This window comes from Tenrec ecaudatus, chromosome 1, assembly GCF_050624435.1.
Source record: "Tenrec ecaudatus isolate mTenEca1 chromosome 1, mTenEca1.hap1, whole genome shotgun sequence".
Classification (NCBI taxonomy): domain Eukaryota; kingdom Metazoa; phylum Chordata; class Mammalia; order Afrosoricida; family Tenrecidae; genus Tenrec; species Tenrec ecaudatus.
The window spans coordinates 248,933,444-248,952,313 of NC_134530.1; the positions used below are offsets into that span (position 1 = coordinate 248,933,444).

Below are 18,870 nucleotides of genomic sequence, written 5' to 3' on the forward strand. Positions count from 1 at the left end.
CATCTGAATTGGTTCAGATAACCTACCTTAAATGAGAAACATTACACTGAACATCACCTTTTTGTCCCTTAAAAAACAGATATTATATATATATATATGCCAAGAATAGAAGCAATGGGAAAAAAATCTAGCATACAAAGAGAACATTATCCATTCATTTAACATTTCTTGAAGAGTTGAATTTAATTGATGTAGAAGAGCCCTACTGGATAAATCCAACAAATATTTTGGTTTCCCCCCCAAAAAATAAAACCAAGGCTTCTTGGCTGGAATTAAGGATTCTCTGCTGGCAGCTCAGACTAGACTTCTTACATATGTGCTTTTAAGACAGGCTCATAGATTGCACATGTGGTACACAGCAACCAAGGGGCACTTAACATTCATTAAATAATAATGAAATTGGAGGCCTGGATTTTTTGTTCCTCCTGGGTCTGTTCCTTACTTAAGTGACCTTGGACAAATCTATTCCCTCCCTCATATCCAATTTCCACATATCTGCTTCAGGAGAATGTTGAGCTTTAAAATGTTTTGTGAGATCTTCATATTACCAACGGTAGTTAGTGCCCGTCATCTACAGAATGTATCTCCTACGCTATCTTATGGACTGTCTATGTATCTCCTACGCTATCTTATGGACTGTCTGCGGGATACTTTCATCGAAAATCTTCGCACACAGTTGTGGAGCACTGTTGATGCCATCTGGGGATGGTTCAGATATCCTAAGGCCAAACAACTGACAATGCGCATACCATGAACCATAAAAAGCACTTCCTATGCAACAAACAACTGAAAAATGGGTAAATATAAGGCTCCAAGCCACAGTTCCTTATTTCTACTGTTTTCTGCCTCCTCTAAGCCTTGCGGAAGCGACATTGAGTGCCCTGGTATTTGGCCATTCATTTCCAAAACAATTGTACCAAATACTACCTACTGGGACAGACAGCTAAAGGCCTACACTAGCTGGTAGAAGCAGACAGCTCAGGGTGCAGTAAGTGCGTATTCTATACGTTGTACTGGAGGTTTGCAAAACACAGCCATCTTGCATCAGGCACCCTGGTCCGTCCATACAGAAGGGGGGCACTGCGCCCTCGGCCCTGGACAGGCCGGGCGTCCACACCGGCAGCCCGGCTCGGCCCGCGCCGCGATCTAAGGAAAGAAAGTTGTCTGCGGGCCCGGGCACTCGCACCTGGCACCTGGACCGCATGCTGGCGCCGGGCGGCCGCGCCCCCAGCCCCTGCCCCAGCCCGCTCGGGGTGACAGCGGGCCGTTTGTCCGCGGGCAGCTGCTCCCGCAGTCCCGGCCCTCAGCGGGCGCGGGACCACGGCGCTTCGCCTGCCGGGCTTCCTGTGGGGTCGTGCGTTCGCGGGGCACAGGGACCGCTCCCCGCCCCCACGCCGCCCGGGGCCCTCGCGGGCGCGCGCCCCGGCCTCCCCCGTGCGGCCCAGACGCCCGCAGGCCGGGCGTTCACCCGCCGCGCCTCCTCTCCCCGCCCCTCCCCCCTCGCTTCCCCTGGGCGCCCCAAACCCCGGCTTCGGGGGGCTCGATGACGTGAGCGAACGGAGCGGGGTGGGAGCGCGGGCCTGGGGAGCGGGGCCTCCAGCGGGGGTGGGCGGTCGTCTGGGCGGCGAGCCGCCGGCCCCCGAGCGTGTCTTTTGTGTTTGTACACACAGGGCGCGAGGCGGCCGGGAGCCCGGGGGAGGGAGCGGGCGGCGCGCGGGGGAGGGGCGAGCACGCGCGAGCGAACAGGCGCGCGGGGGGAGGGGCGGGGGCGGGACGCGAGTGGGGGAGCGGGGGCGGGGCCGAGCCTTCCCTCCATTGTGTGTGATTGGCTGGCGCGCGGCGCGGGGGCGGGGCGCCGTGTGTTGGGGTAGCCTCCGTGTCAGCCATCTTTCAATTGTGTTCGCAGCCGCTGCCGCGCCGTTGTTGCTCTCTAACGCCAGCGCCGCCTCTAGCTCGCCGAGCTCCAGCTGAAGGAGAAGGGGGGTAAGTTTGCCCGTCTGCCCGCCTCCCCGGAGCCGAGCCCCGCTTGCCGTCAGCCCCACGGCGAGCCTCGGCGGCGTGGGGAGGGTACCCTAAGCCCCTCCGGCTTAGCCCACAAACTTTTTGGCCCAGAAATGGAGATGGAGAGCGGGCTTCCCTCTCCCCTCAGGCGGCGGCAGCTCCCGTCTTTCGCCGCCTCAGCCCAACAGCAACCGCCGCGGCGCCCTCCCTCCTCCCCGCGTCCCTGGCTCCCCTTTCTTCGGTGAAATCCCCCTCGCCGCCCCTTCCCGGGACCCCAAACCTTCACCACGACCTGCGCGGACTTCTTAACTACCACCCCCGAGTCTCGGCCCCCAGTTTTCGGGCCGGAAAAGGGTGGAAATCGCCGCCGCTTCCCACCCGGGGGGAACTCGCTTTTTGCTGCTTCCCTACAGTTGTTGCTAAGCTTCACCATCTTGTCTCTCCTCTCTGGTCACCGATCACATTTTCTTCCCCCATTTCTCCCTTCCCCATTTCAAACGGGGAGGAAAAATTTTAAGCCAAGGGGATTCCCCCCCCCCTCCTCAATTTTTGGAGAAGCGGAAACTTGATGCATTTGAAATGCAAAAAAAAACTTTTGCATTTTGGAGGGCGGCACGTGGCAAGGGATCAGGGCATTTTGGAGCGGCTCGGGGTTTTGTCTGTGTGGAAGGAGTCGGGTGCGTTTGGCGATTGTTTCCATTTTGTTCTGCTCGGCGAGCCGAGTTTGCCCGCGCGAGACGCCGGCGCGAGGCGGGCAGGGAGACCCGGGTCGAGGGCGCCGGCGAGGCGAAACCAAAAGTTTATGCGGCGCTCGGGGTGCACCGGGCGGCCGGGCTCGTGCGTTAATTAGAGGGGTGCGGGCGCTTTTTCTGCTCCTCCATTGCGAAGCTCGCTAGGGCTGGGCGAAGACGGTGCTTTGTAGACTGCTCGCCGGCGGTGGCCGGTGTTCCCCCTTGCTTTCCGACAGCCCCCTTTTTTGTCAGCACAACTGTAAAGATGCAAACCCGGGAATGTTTTCAGATATTTACAGCAATCCATCAACTGCCAGGCGCGGCGCGGGGGTGGGGGGGGTGAGGGGGCGGGGGCTAAATCCTTTTGGCTGTAATTCGAGTCGCCCTTTTTCCCGTGGTTGCGCCTTCGTTCTTTTTTGACTTGTCGGTGAATCCAGTGTTTACCGGTCTTCCTGATTTTTTTGACTAATTAAAGGAATAGTCGTCAAGCTGCCGTGGGGCTCTTTGCTTTCGTGTTCGTTACTCAATTGGTATTTGGAGTGGTGCTTGGTAGATGATTGGTCTCGGTGCTGTTTGAAGAATTGATATTTGGATGGTGGGTGTGTAATTTGCGCCCTTTCAAATTACATAACAATACGGGCTTTTTTTTAATACCGTAATTTCCATATTGAGGGAGGGTTAGGGAAACTTACGTTGGGTAGCTGCACGTAGTGATTTTTTTTTTTTTTGAATGCTGGTAGGTAAGTGAGGCGGAGTCGCTACCATGGCTCGTACCAAGCAGACTGCCCGCAAATCAACCGGTGGTAAAGCACCCAGGAAGCAGCTGGCTACCAAAGCCGCTCGCAAGAGTGCGCCCTCTACCGGAGGGGTGAAGAAGCCTCATCGTTACAGGTATGGGGCGCGGGGGGGGGGGCGGGGGTAGAGGTTGGGACGACTGCCCCGCTGTAGCTTTATAATCCAACTGAAAGGTGGATAAAAAGAAAACTTTTTGCTTTGGTGAAACTGGTTCTTTTTTTTTTTTTTTTTTTGCTTGTGGGGGGAGATTATGTGCAAAAATTAGCTTTAATTTTTGTTGCGAACGTGTTTAATTTTGAAGCCAATTTCTGACTCATTGGTCCAAGGAATCGTTGATAATAATGTTAATGGAGTGATTAACATTTAGCTACGAAGTAACATTTTTAAATAGCATAGTCTTTTAAAATGCATTTTTGAGACCATCCTTGCCTTAGGTAAAATAATTTGACAACTTGGGGGGTGGGTCTTTTTTTCTTTAAGTAAGAGTAGGCCCTCGATCTTGTTTACTTTAATTGGCTTATTTCCTCCTTGTATTAGCTCATTTGGTTGATGGCTATCCCAGCAGTGTTGTTAAGGGCATCTACCATTAGAGGGCAGAAGTTGCTCAGACTTTGGTACCCTGCCTGTGCGTAATGTTTTGGTTAAGCTAAAATACAAGTCTTGTGTTAAAAGAAGTACGTTTGGATTAAGAGGCAAATTTCTTGCCAACAATCAGTAATAAACTTTTCCATTGGGGGGGGGACACACTGACAATTAAGAGTATTCAAATCATTAGTGAGGAATAGGCAGTAGTCAAAGGTTTTTTGAGAATCAGCTTAAATCTATATTTTAAAATCTCATTGGATTCTGTTGATGGCTCCATTAAAAGAATGTAAAGAGAGGAACCAAGTTGAAGAGAATTTTCCCTAAATGACTTTATTAAGACTGATATAACTAATAGCTTCCAAGGTCGTAATTATAGCAGAAGCTAGTTACTATGTAGGTACATGTTAAAAATTAAAGGAAATTAATGCACTTGGTTACGTTCCCTAGTGGGAACCTACTTTTCATTTCATACTTTTTGTTTTAAAGTTATGGTTACTCTGTGTTGGGCTTGAATATTGAGGTCATAAATTGAACAGTGAAATTTGATACCGAAGCTGAAGACTAGTTGGATGCATTATTTTGGGAAATTACTGCATTTCTTTCAAGTTGGCTGCTCTTTTCTTTCTAAGGCCTGGTACTGTGGCACTTCGTGAAATTAGACGCTATCAGAAGTCCACCGAACTTCTGATTCGCAAACTCCCCTTCCAGCGTCTGGTGAGAGAAATTGCTCAGGACTTCAAAACAGATCTGCGCTTCCAGAGTGCAGCTATTGGTGCTTTGCAGGTAAGATGGTGGATGAGGGCTCTGAGCGTGTATGTTCCCACCTCATACCAGGAAAAATACCTACCATTGCTTTTGTTGATACAATTCTATCATCACTGGCTTATAAAGTAGGTGATCTGTAGTCCACTATTACTTCAGAAAGATTAAATTTCTCCATTTCTTATCATACATGGAGTATGACAAAATCAAAATGTGGAGCCATCGTTGGCTCCAAACCCTAGTACATGTCCCATTGTACCATTTTAAAATTTGCACACGGTTTGGTTTATGGTGTGTTATAGGACACTTAAGAAGATAGGGGACTGGTCTGTATTGTAATTGAGCAGCAATGACCTATGTAAAATACGTATATTGGAATGAGTTCCTGGACATTGAAGAGGCGAAATGAGAGCTTAATATCTAGAATGGGAGGAGGCAACATTAAAGAATTATTCAGTGAAATAAAAAACTAACCAGTAGTTAGGGTTGGATTGATCTTAGAATGTGTGCTTCATGGTAGTCCTTTTTTTTTTCTGATCACATTTTGATACTTGTGCCATAAAATAGACTGCCTTGGTTTCTTTTTAATTTGATGTGCAAATTTAATTGCAGGTTTTATTTTCAAAAGATGACTTGAGTTATTCTAATAGCTATTACACAGCTTTTTTCCTAAATGTCTACTGTGAAAACAGACATTTCATTCAGTTTATTGTAAAACTTCCTGATTTAAGTTTTTTGGTTTTTTTAATTAGGGCCTCATACAACTCTTATCACAATCCATACATATACATATATCAATTGTATAAAGCACATCTGTACATTCTTTGCCCTAATCATTTTCAAAGCATTTGCTCTGAACTTAAGCCCTTTGCATCAGGTCCTCTCTTACCCCTCCCTCACCGCTCCCCCCTCCATCATGAGCCCTTGATAATTTATAAATTATTATTTTGTCATATCTTGCCATGGTAATTTTAAGCATGTAGCCTGGCAGGGATTCAGAGACAATAGGTTGCTAAAGAAGATTATGAATCTAGAGGTGGTTATATATTTGAAACCTTTGTGGTTTTGCCAAGATTAGAACTTGAAGTACTCATAGTTGCATTTGTATGTAATTATAACATCTGTCACTTGTATAATAGTGGCCTGCTTTATATATTTTTTTAACTTTTTCCTATGTAAATATAATTTTTTAATCATGTTATTAGGGGCTCATACAATTCTCATCACAATCCATACATACATCAATTGTGTAAAGCACACTTGTACATTCATTGCCCTCATCAGTCTCAAAACATTTGCTCTCCACTTAAAACCCTGGCATCAGCTCTTCATTTTTCCCCTCCCTCCCCATGTCCCCCTCTTTTTTTTTAAGTCTCTATAAGACCATGTCCTATATCCAAGAGATGGGAAGGAGGAGTTAGGATAATTAGAAATGCAGGTTGCTAAGCATTACAGACCAGAATCATAATCTCTCGGGAGGGGGAGGGTCCAAAATCTACCTACATGTATTCCATTGGATTGTTAGGGCTGCAGTTGCTGTGCCTGGCTTTTATGTGAGGAAGATTTGATAGGTGGATTCTGCTCTGAAGTGTAATTGGCCAATCTGTTTCTATGGTTAGACTAAACTTCATTTGATTGGTGAATTCCAGGAGTAAGCATCCATTAAATTCTCAGTGAGGTGAAATTTCAACTACTGAAATCTTAGCATAAAAATATTCTGCCTTCATAGCTGATTATCTTCTGTTCTCATTTGACATGGTAAAATTATTAACTTGAAACACAAATACTACTACAAAGATCCCCAATCATTGGTGCAAAGCAGCTAATTATTTTTATGTCCTTTCTAGTTAATAGTTATCAGGACTGTTTAAAGATCATAGCACTAGAGCATTTTGGAACTAGAAATATCCAAAGATCTTAGTGTCATTAATATAGTATTTTATAAATTAGGATTACTAAGCAAGCTGGGTAGAGAATGTTGTTTTTTTAATTACTCATTGGGTGAAACAAACTTCCACTGTTGGTGTTTGGCATGAGGTGTGGTTGCCTTGGTTTGTCCAGAGTGGTCCCTTCTGCAGTTCATATCTCTGAACCTTAATTAAAAAGAGTTTTTGTGTTGCAGACTTTTGCTCCCTCCCCCCTTAAAAATACTGGTTCTTAAAGCTGTTAAATGGAAGGTTATCTTATGGAAATATGGTAAAGCAGAAGCTAGTTTTCAGTTTCCATGTTAATCAAGAATTGACAAACTTAGAAATTAGCTTTTGCTTTTAATGTCTGAGCTAAAGTATAAATTTTTTTAAATGGGTTTGGTGTTTTGAAATGGTATAGACGAGTCATATTTTCTTCCAATTGTATTTTCCTTTTGTTGTTACCTTAGAATTATGCTCATTGGATAGTCAATTAATATGACAGGCTTTAAATTCCCATTACAGCTTTAATTTTTAAGTGACTTTGCAACATTGATAATAGAATTAGAAATATCTGGGTCATGGTCAAAACCCCTGTGGGTGTTAAATCTTCTCCCCGATCTTACCAGACACAACCCCGTAAACTGACTCCTGAGTTGTAAAAGAACATTGAGAGCCCCAGCTGCCACATGACACATCTGAGTAGTCCTAGGGGAGCTGATAGATGACACCACTCTAAATGGTCTCTAGAACTTGACTGCAAGACCTATGGCTTGCTATATAGCAATTCATGGCGCGCAGTTTCCCAAAGGCATTGTAAGTGCAACCATGAGATACACCGGATTAAACTAAGTTAAATGAGTTCTTTCTTGAGATATACTTGGGTGCTTGATGAAACTCCTCCCTCCTCCAAGAAGAGGCCTACAATATGTCAAGTTTTCTAAACTTCTTAACCACTTCTAGAGTAACTCAAGAATCAAGCTGTGGATATGAAAAAATAGAAGTGGTTACTTAGGAAATTACTTTTAAAAAAGAAAACTATTTTAGAAATTAGATTTATAGGTATAAACCAACCAGTATAAAATGATCATTATGAGTGACTGGATTCGGCGAAGCTCAAGGTTATATTGTATATGGAAGGAAGGGCATGCGGAGTCCTGGGTTCTTTTCCTTTCTCTTTCATGGAAGAGTCTTGAGCTAGGCCTTCTTAAAACTCTTGTCATCCAGTCAGCTCCAACTCCTAGCAACTCTGTAGGACAGGCTAGAGCTCCCCTTGTGGGTTTCTGAGACTGCAGGAGAAAGTTTTGTCTTTTCACCTGGCCAAGTAGCTGGTAGTTTCAAACTGCTTATCTTGCACTTAGCAGCCCCACCCATCCATCATACCACCAAAGCCTAGGAGTTAGGCCTAATAAGGGAGGTAATTACAAGTTAGCTATTGATAATACAGGCTGCAGAAAAGTAGATACGGACAGTGAAAATTGGGTGGAGTGAACTTTGATAGGAGAGGAGTAAAGGTAGCCTTTGTGGTACAGCTGATCAAAAGGTTGGCAGTTTAAGTAACCAGGTATTTAGTAATCTGTTCTTGTAAAAATTACAATATTAATAGTTTGGAAATGTGGATGGCAACAGATGTACAAGTGTGCTTCATACAATTGAATGATGAATTGTTAAAAGATTTGTAAGAGCCCCCCCAATAAAATATAATTGATAAAAATATAAATAAGCAAAATAGGGGGGGGCGGTTTACAATATTGAAAATACTGGGGGCTGCTCTACACTTTCCTGTTAGGGTGATTTTAGGGTCTTTTTGTTTTTCTGAAGTAAACAGCTTAAGGGTGAAGGTATGAAATGTGAAGGAAAAAATCTTTCCATAAAATTAAAGAAGGAAACAACATTAATAGCTGATGTGTTAATACTTTTAAAAGTGAAGTGTCAGTTTTATTGCAAGTATTTTTGGTTTTTAAAAGACCTCAAAACTTGGTTATTCCTATCTGCATAATCTTATGCCTTAAAGGGCTTAAAAGTTTAAGATTTTTTTAGATAACCTTTAAAAATGGGAGTTCTTTATAGAACTTTATTGAAAGGGCCAACTACTACTTAGCACCTAGTACACAAAAACACTGTTGAAGGCTGTTGACTGAACTAGGTAAACAAAATGAGTGAGCAGATGTGTAACATAAACTCTACAGTGTTTATTATCTGTTTATTCAAAACCAGGTGTAAATAGAAAGTTAGATGCGAGAATCATGCGATGGAAATCATTGTCAGCTAGGCAAGGCAAAGGTTCAAATAGGTCTCTTGAAATGAACTCTCCCAGTAATGTAATTAGGGTACCAGAGGCGTCTGGTGGGTGGCATGGGTGTGACTGGTAGTTTGGATCTTACCGAGTAGGCGGAGGTTGGTTTATAGCTTGGAAACCCCAAGGATCGGTCTGCTCTGTCCTATAAGGTCACTGTGCATTGGAATGGACTTGGGGTCAGTGGCTTCAGTCATGTAATTTGATCCTTGTATAAGTGATACAGATTTGTAGGCTTGAGCTACTGGTTTACAAACTGATTTTTCAATTTGGGTCCTACAGGTTAGAAAATGTGTAAGTGCCTTGTAAAGTACTCAACAGCTTCTAGGGTGCGGGATTTGAGAAACTTAAAAAATATTGTTTTAGTTCACGTTTATGTAGCTATGTTTTACCTGTTGAGAGTAACACCTTTTTTTGTTTTTTTCTTCCCCCTCTCCTATTGTAGGAGGCGAGTGAGGCCTATCTGGTTGGCCTTTTTGAAGACACCAACCTGTGTGCTATCCATGCCAAACGTGTAACAATTATGCCAAAAGACATCCAGCTAGCACGTCGCATACGTGGAGAGCGTGCTTAAGAATCCACTATGATGGGAAACATTTCATCCTTTAAAAAAAAAAAAAAGATTCTCTTCCTGTTACTGGTAGTTCTGAACGTTAGGTTTTTCGTTTTTGTTTTTTCCCATGGGGTCTAAAGGTACCTAAGTATATGATTGCGAATGGAAAAAATAGGGGACAGAAATCAGGTATTGGCAGTTTTTCATTTTCATTTGTGTGTGAATTTTTAATATAATGCGGGGACATAAAGCATTAATGCAAGTCAAAATGTTTCAGTGAACACGTTTCAGCAGTTCAACTTTATAACAATTATAAATAAACCTGTTAAATTTTTCTGGACAATGCCAGCATTTGGATTTTTTTAAAACAAGTAAATTTCTTATTGACGGCAACTAAATGGTGTTTGTAGCATTTTTATCATACAGTAGATTCCATCCATTCACTATACTTTTCTAACTAAGTTGTCCTACATGCGCAAGTACATGTTTTTAATGTTGTCTGTCTTCTGTGCTGTTCCTGTAAGTTTGCTATTAAAATGCATTAAACTATACTTGCTTTTGGTCTTTATTATCAACTTTATTCAGTTCATCATTTGAAGTTTTTGTGTACAAAATTAATTTACTTTAAAGGGGAATCTTTGGAACTGCTGACATCTAATTACTGTTTTAACTTTGCAGGTAGTAAATATTTGCCAAAACAAAATCTCAAATTCTGAATGTTGTGCTCTGGATCAATAATTCCAAAAACAAACATTTAACAGGACCACCTGGAAATATTAAAATCTGTGAAAGTGCTTTAATATTTGTTCTATGCTACTAAGCCACGTTTAGTAACTCATGGCCATTGAGTAGATTCTGACCCTTAGCAACTGTGTGGGACAGCAGAAGTGCCCTGGGGGCTGCTGAGTAGTAACAAATTTTCAAATGAATAGTGCACGTCCAATGCTGTTTTAAGATAAATGTATGGTCTGGTCATCTAAAAAAAAAAAAAGCTGTTTTACACTGATACATACATTGGAGCCATCATAGATGAGAATCAACTTTATGGCAACTTCTTGTATATTTAACCCTGAAGTTAAATACCAGTAGTTGGTTTTTGACACAGCATTTTGAAAGGTTACAGAAACATTTCTAGTATGCTGGCATTTATTAAAACCTAGGAGTAATTGTAACTTCACTTGAAGTTGTGAGAGAAAATAACATCTGAGAAGGTAGGTTTGGCTTAGATTATTTCTGGGTTGTTTTTTTTGTTTTTTTTAAGTGGGAGAGGGAGTGAGGAAGAGAGTAAGTCTGGTTTTAAGCTCTGCGTAACCATATTTTTACTATAGGTGATTGTTTTGACATTAATTAGTGGACTGCAGTTGTTTTCTCATAAGTTACTGAAAAGCTAACAAGTTGCTGACTCATCTGGGTCAAGTTTCTGGTCTACAAAGGAACTTTAAAAATATATATACTAAAAAAAGGGACTTTAATGATAGACTTGTGAAACTGATGGAAAATGGACATTTAAAAAAAATAATTGCCACAATTACAAAAGCATCCTGTAAATTTTTAGAATCAGTCTTAAATTTTGCTCTTAAATATTTGCTTTTCTGGTATTTACTTTCTTGTAAAGTGATGTCTATGGAGTGATGTCTATTGGATAGTTTTTAAGTAGTATGCTTGCTGTTCCAGGTGTAATGTTTTAAAAAGCACAAAAGGGGTGGGTGTTGAATTTGTGTACACACAGACGGATGGCCACTATATTTGCTTTATCACCAATGCCATGGCCTGTCAATTGTATGTATTCCTAGGTGGTGCAGATGAAACATGGGGCTACCACTAAATTGGAAGGTTGGCTGTTCACATGTAGATTTGAACAGAAGTAACCTGGAAGAAAGGCGTGTTCTACTTAGGAAAAATGAATCACTTGAAAACTGGAGCACAATTGTACTCAAACATGGGGTTGCTTGCCATAAATTAGAATCTACTTGACAGCAATTGGTAAGACTCCACAAAAAGGTCTATTGGTCTAAATCAGCACGACCTGTGGGTGGTGTGACCCTTTTGGAGGGGTTGAATGATCCTTTCACAGGGGTCACCTAAGACCATCAGAAAAATAATCCACTATATATATATGTATATATGACATTGAGCATTGTGATTAATCACTGCTTTATGTACAATTTGTAACTATCCTGCATGACATATTTACACTATGATTCATAAGTAGCAAAATTAACAGTTCAGTAGGAACAAAAGTAACTTTATGGTTGGGGGTCACCACAATATGAATTGTATTAAAGGGTTGGGCATTAGGAAGGTTGAGAACCACTGGTCTAAATAGACTTTCTATGAAGTTAAAATTTCAAGAGGTTTAAGTACTGTAATAAATTTATTGGAAAATATGAAATTGTTGGCAAAAACGAACTATTTGCCAGCAGATAGAGCTTTCACTTGCTGTTACACTTAGGATCTGGTGGTACGCTTCGGTCTGCTGGCTTCCTAATGGCTTGAGCCCACTCAGAAAGATGGGGTGATCTGCTTCCATGCCGATCAGTAGCCTCAGAAGCTATGAAACAGTTCTGTATAGGAGTTGCTGTAATATGAAAACGATATCCATGGATTGGGAGGGTTGTTACTGTGTTTTGAGAATCTCTGATGGTGCGATTGCAGTTGAGTACAAGCCATCCCAAAGAGCTGAGACACCTAAAATTTTACAAAAGCTACATTAAAAATGTACTGAAAAACTTGGCTTATACATGAATATATATGGTACATGTCTTGATTGGCTAAAAGCCATTCAAACCTACCACCCACTTGGGAAGGAGGGAGAAGATGAAGCTATTCCCTCCATCCAGCAAAGCTTCATCGACAACCTCAGAAACCCTGTGTAGGGTGGCTAGAAGTCAGTGGGTTTGATTTGATTTTTTTCGTGGGACACATGGTGAAGTGCTTGGCTGCTCACTAAAAAAGTTCAACCCACATAGTGTCTTTACCAGGTGATTTGTTTCTGTAAAGGTCACACCAGGGAAAGAAACCCTGCTGGGAGTAGGATAGGTCAATTGCTTAAGTGGGATCGCCGAGTTGAAGTAACCTCTGGCACCTAACAATCACTACCACCTTACCATGTAACTCGGTGGTTATTTCGGGGAAATAGGTAGGAAGTAGGCAAATGAGACCTTCCAAATCAGGGCTGAAAGCCTACATCATTCACCGCCTAATGTAGCCTGAGACTAGAAGAATTAGCTGGTGCTCCACCCATTACTGCTATCCCAAGCATTCTTTGTTTCCCCTTAAATAACCAGCTGAGAACAAAAGGTCAGCATTTACTCAAAACAAGGATGAGAAGTAACAAGAGGCAGTGAAGGAAACTAGATGAATGGAAACACAATATTGGAATCGAGAATGTTGACCATGAAATATGTAACCAGAGTTGTAAAGCAAGCTGTATGAAGAGTGGTAAATAAGGACCTAATATGCCATGTAAACATTCACCAAAAGCTTTTTTTTTTTTTCATGTAAAAGTGCTTACAAGTATTCCTAATAGTAAATGATCTAATCAGTTTCTATTATGAGATTAATTGACAAATTGAAATCCAAGCCTCAACTAAAAATTATTTTTAGGGACAGGGATCTAGCTTTTTAAAATAGGGATACAAATACACAGCGCATGCCTGCCTATTTAGCTTCTGCATGCATTATTCAGTTCCTGGTAACCACTCCAGTTAGTGTTTTCCCAATTACTGCACTATACCATTAACAAACCCAATAGCTTCTATGCATGAACTACTCTGTTCCCACTGTCGCCTCTGGTTACCACTAGTAAGCATAATGTTTTCAAGGCTCATCCATGTGTGGCATGTATCAGGACTTCATCTCCTTTCTGGCTGAGTAATAGTGTATGTACCCCATTTGATTTTTTTAAAATCATTTTATTAGGGGCTCATACAACTCTTATCAAAATCCACACGTATACATACATCAATTGTATAAAGCACATCTGTACATTCTTTGCCCTAATCATTTTCCAAGCATTTGCTCTCGACTTAAGCCCTTTGCATCAGGTCCTTTTTTTTCCTCCTCCCTCCCCGCTCCCCCCTCCCTCATGAACCCTTGATAATTTATAGATTATTTCTTTGTCCTATCTTGCCGTGTCCAATGTCTCCCTTCCCCCCCTTCTCTGCCGTCCGTCTCCCAGGGAGGAGGTCACATGTAGATCCTTGTAATCGGTTCCCCCTTTCCAACCCACTCACCCTCTACTCTCCCAGTATCGCCCCTCACACCCCTGGTCCTGAAGGTATCATCCACCCTGGATTCCCTGTGCCTCCAGCTCCTATCTGCACCTGTGTACAACCTCTGCTCTATCCAGTCTTGCAAGGTAAAATTCTGATTACCCCATTTGATTTATCCAATATCTACTGATGGACATTTCTCTCTTTTTGATAATCTGAATAGTGCTGGCATGAACATTGTGTATATACATGCAGGATTAGAATTGTTGGGTCATAATGGTAATAGTATGTTCAACTTTGGGGGGACTGGCAAATTGTTTTCCACAACTACTATTTTGCATTCCTGTCAGAATGAACGAGGGTTCCTAATTTAGTGATTTCAATGAGATTGTAAAACAAGATGGCAGGTTACAAAATTATAAAAGGGAATAGGGTTTCTGTATACGATAAAATCAAAACTCCCTGCCATCAGCTTGTGAAAACATTTCCACTGGCCTTCCATCAATTCCTGAGCTTCGCTTGGGGCCAGGCTTTCAGTGCAGCTTGACCTTCCTTCAGCAACATTGCCTCTTCCTCATATGCTACCTCCTGAGATGGTTGAAAGTTGACCAATCTTTTTGGTACCTTATTTCCACCTTCTCTTTATGTTGCCTGCATTATTCAATATCTTGCTCTTAGAATTTTTAATCTTGTAACTTAAGGCTTGAATATTTTTCTTGTTTGTTGCGCATACTAGTCCTTTTCCGCTTTCTCGCTAGATCTTTGCAGATTGTGTTGTAATAGTTGGCTTTGTCTTTCTCAGGCTGCCCTTTAAAATTTTCTACTCACTCACTTCATTCTTTCTTCCATGTGGCTTAGCTCTACTCTTCCCATTAAGAGCAAGTTTCTGTATCTTCTAACATCCATTTTGATCTTTTCTTTCTGTCTTCTTTTTGTTTTAAAATTATTTTTATTGGAGGTTCTTAGAGGTCTTATCACAATCCATACATCCATCTATTGTGTCAAGCACATTTGTACATAAGTTGCCATCATCATTTTAAAAACATTTTCTTTCAACTTGAGCCCTTGATATCAGCTCATTCCCTGCCTCCCTCGCTCTCCCCCACCTCCTACCCTCATGAACCCTTGATAATTTATAAACTGCCGTTTTCTTTGTCTTAATAGCCTTTGTTTTCCTCATGAACGATGTTCTTGATGTCCTCCCACAGATCATCAGGTCTTCTGTCATTAGTGCTCAATACATCAAATCTGTCATTAGTATTTCCAATTGCAGCAAATTTGTTCTTGAGATGTTTTCGAAATTTAGGTGGGATGGACTCAGGTAGTATTTTGGCTCTTGTGGACTTGTTTTAATTTTCTTTAGCTTCAACCTGAATTTATATATAAGCAACAAAGGACCTGTTCCAGAGTCAGCCCCTGGCCTGATTTTAGCGGCTGATATTGAGCTTCTTCATCGTCTCTTCCTTCCAATGTAGTTAATTTGATTTCTGTGTATTCCATCTATAGAAGTCTGTGTATGGAATAGCCACCATTTGTAGTGAGTGTTGAAAAAGGTATTTGCTTAAGAACAAGTCATTGGTCTTGCAAAATTCTATTACATGACCTCCAACTTAGTTTTTTCACCAAAACCTTATGTTCCAACTTCTGCATTATCAGTGCATCTTGATTGCATGTTTGCTCAGTTTCACACTGAAAATGTTGGCAGAATTCTTCAGTTTCTTTTATCACTAGCTTTTGTGGTTGATGCAAAAATTTTAACAATAGTTATATTGGTGGGATTTCCCTGAAGGTGGACAGATAATAATCCCAACACAGACAGCACTGTGCTTCAAAATCTTGAAGTGCCCTTTTGGATGATAAATGCTACCCCATTCCTCTTGATCGTGTCATTGCCATCATAGTAAACAGGATTTTAGGATTTAAAATAGAACTTGACAATTCTAAAGTGCGTCTGGAAAAAAATATATTCAAGGGACAAGAAATGTTACCACCCAAAAAGTGCTTGGGGAAGCTTGTCTTAACCCTCAAAGTACATTATACAGTGAAAATGAATATTTAAGTCAAAGAGTATTTGGGAACTGTTGTGCTCTGTCACAACACTCGACTGTCCCAGCTACTGAGTCTGATGATTCGTTGCAATGGCCACACTCTCTGACAATATTTATGATTATGGAGTTTATTACGGAAGTTAACAGGTTGCAATGCACGTAAGAAATGCTGGAGATAGTTGTTCAGTTAAGACATGTTACAGAGTTCTTTCAGGGCTGCTATCCGATGCCTAGAAAGCCTGCCATTCTGTTGTAAGCCTCACCTCCAGCTCCATGAGTGAGCAAACCTATCTGCCCCACCCCCACCCCAAACCCCCCAATTAGATACCTAGCAGCATCTCACTCCACAAGCCACCCTCCTGGCCCCAAAGCAATCAGCTTCACTTGCTCTGTGGGCTGAGAAGTCCACCACAATTCTGTCTTCTGCTCTAGCTCCTAGTTTTGTTGAAGCTACCCTGATGTCACGGTTGTCTTCTGGATCAAGGAGGTTCACTGGAGGGATCTGGGAGCCTAGAGGGCATACATACTCAGCTCCCAGCTCTGGCTGGTCTTGAGATCCTGGTTGTGCTTCTCAGCAGACTCCTTTTATACTGAGCAGGATGGCAATCACAATGGACCTTGGTAGCAATTACAGGTCAATCCTACCCATGTCTTCCCCCACCTTCTTACCCAAACGCATTCAAGAAAAGACAGTAGAGCCACATTAAATAATTCAGTGCCCCAGCAGGAACTGATAAGGTAAGATAAATAAGGTATTAAAAGTAATTAGTTATGAGAAAAAGGAGATGCAGATAGTTGTATTCTTTCCCTTTACCCATTCTGCTGTAAATGTGGATTTGATACCTGAAGGTACAGCAGCCATCTTGCAACCAGAGGCAGTACTCATGAAGACAAAGGGAGCATTAATGATGGTGGTACCCAAAAAATAGCAAAACCAGAAAAAAGCCTGTGACATCATGGAGTAGCTAAAGGGACACCAGAAGTCACCTAATTCTAGTCTTGTTTTTTTTTTTTAATTAACCTATGAGTTTAAGCAATGATTAAGTAGGATTTTCTTTAGTTAGCAACTGAACAGATGCCTGATTGTGGTGAACAAATGAATGCATAGTAGTGGAGCAGGTCAACCCCAAAAATAGTTTCTAGTCTGGCTTTTTGGTAGAATGAATACCCAAATGGTAAAGAAATAAGATTCACGAGAAAAGAGTTTGATGGGCATAAATATTAGGTGTGGTGTGGGTGACAAATTTCTTGTCCACCACAATGCATCTCTGAAATGTATGTGGATCTTCAATGGTGCTGGTCAAAATATACTGGAAACTTCCTTTTCGAAAGCTTAACAAAGCCATTTTACCATTGGAATATCCTCTATGATGCTAACTGTGCTTTGCTTTCATGGGAATTCAATTTTGGACATGTCTAAGGCTAAGTAAGGTGAGTTTTACATTGTGACAAATAAAATACTTTGGTGAATGATTTGCGAATGAAAATACCCTAAGGAAAAAGTGGATATGGGTGAACTATTTTTTAAAACATTATTCTTAGAGTGGAGAGTTAAAGTCCTACTTCACATCTCCAAAATATATATGGATTAAAGAACCAAATATACAAAATAAAATTAATAATGACCTGAGATGAAATATCTAAGAATGGCTTATTCTTAAAATACTAAAAGTCCTACTTCTGTACATCTGGATAGACATACAAGGAAAGAGAAGCATATTCTTCTAGTGTGTGTGTATGAAGAAAAATGGCTCACACACTTGAAGAAGAAGGCAAGTGCCAAGTTCAAGAGTCAGATGTTAGGTTGGAGCTTCTCCTGACTCACAAGGTTGTTCAGGCTGATGAACTGAAGATTGGCAAGATGACAGGCTTGTGGCTGCAGAAATGAATGAATCCAAGGTTGACAGGTCAGATGTCAAGATGCTTATGTCTCCCAGGTTAGCACTATCCCCGTGAGTTTCACGAGTGGCTAGTAGTTTCGAACTGCTTACCTTATGGTTAGCAGTCCAACTTGTAACCATTACACCACCAAGGCTCTTATGGCATCTAGATGGTTGGGTTTTCAGCAGCACCTCTTTAAAAATGACGTAGATTTTATTTTAAATGTTCATAATGATACAAGGAAAACGATGCAAGTAGTTGGAGGTTGTTTCCTAGTGAACCGTACTCAATCCTCCACATCCCTACCTGAAATAAGCCATTCTGATTCCGAGTCAGGGAACTGTGTGAAGTGGCTTCACTCCCACCTGAACTGAGGCTACCACGCGGGTTCTCGACTGCAGGCCCCCCCATGACTCCAGAGCTGGACCCCAGCGGAATTTTCGAAAATCGGGTGCGGGGTGGATGGGAAGCAGCTCCTTCCAGCTCCTCCGAAGCAGCTCCAGGGGGGCCTGACTCCTGAGGTCCTGGAGAACTGAGGGTCCGGCATTCTCTCTACCCCCGCCCTCCATGCAGGACCCCTAGACCCCAGTCGGCGGCCGGTCCTTCGCTCCCTCCCCAGTGTGGCTTCGCTAGCGCGGGTTTTTCAGCCGAGCTTCTTGAATAACCTGCAGACCTGGATCCTGCCCCGCGAGTCCCCCCAGCCTCAGGTGCCAGAGATGCTAACCACGACGCCCAAGGATCTTCCAGCCACCTGATGCCTAGGGTCCCCAAAGCCAACCTGGTCCTCGGCGGGGTTAGGTGACACCTCCGACCACGCCCCCGCCTGCAGCGCGGCGGGAATTCAGGGGTGAGGCCCCGCCCACCTCCGCTTTCGGGCGCTGGAAGCACTGTCCACCCAAAATCAGGAGCAGCCCTGGCCGCCCGCTGCCCTGGGTGGGCCCTCTCCAGAGGCCGTCGCTCCCCGGGGCGGGCCCGGCTGGCTGGCTCAAAGCTCCCCCGCCCCCGCGGGGTTTGGGGCGCCTTCCCCCCCAGGTGAGCGCGGACTGAGGGGTGCAACGTGGCCCTGGGGAAAACACGTGGTTCGTGCTTATCTAGGG

At 42.8% G+C, this 18,870-nt stretch overlaps 1 protein-coding gene and 1 long non-coding RNA gene across 2 annotated transcripts in view; one reads left to right on the forward strand and one right to left on the reverse strand.

Annotated features, from left to right (window-relative positions):
- LOC142437417 (uncharacterized) overlaps positions 1-18,870 on the reverse strand; it is a 50,821-nt gene that overhangs the window by 2,529 nt on the left and 29,422 nt on the right. The gene's annotated exons all lie outside the window — the stretch shown is intronic.
- Positions 1,849-9,973, forward strand: H3-3A (H3.3 histone A). Its single transcript, XM_075530992.1, has 4 exons — positions 1,849-1,983; positions 3,473-3,623; positions 4,742-4,895; positions 9,523-9,973. The coding sequence occupies exons 2-4, from the start codon at positions 3,496-3,498 to the stop codon at positions 9,649-9,651; spliced, it is 411 nt and encodes a 136-aa protein (XP_075387107.1). The 5' UTR covers positions 1,849-1,983; positions 3,473-3,495; the 3' UTR covers positions 9,652-9,973.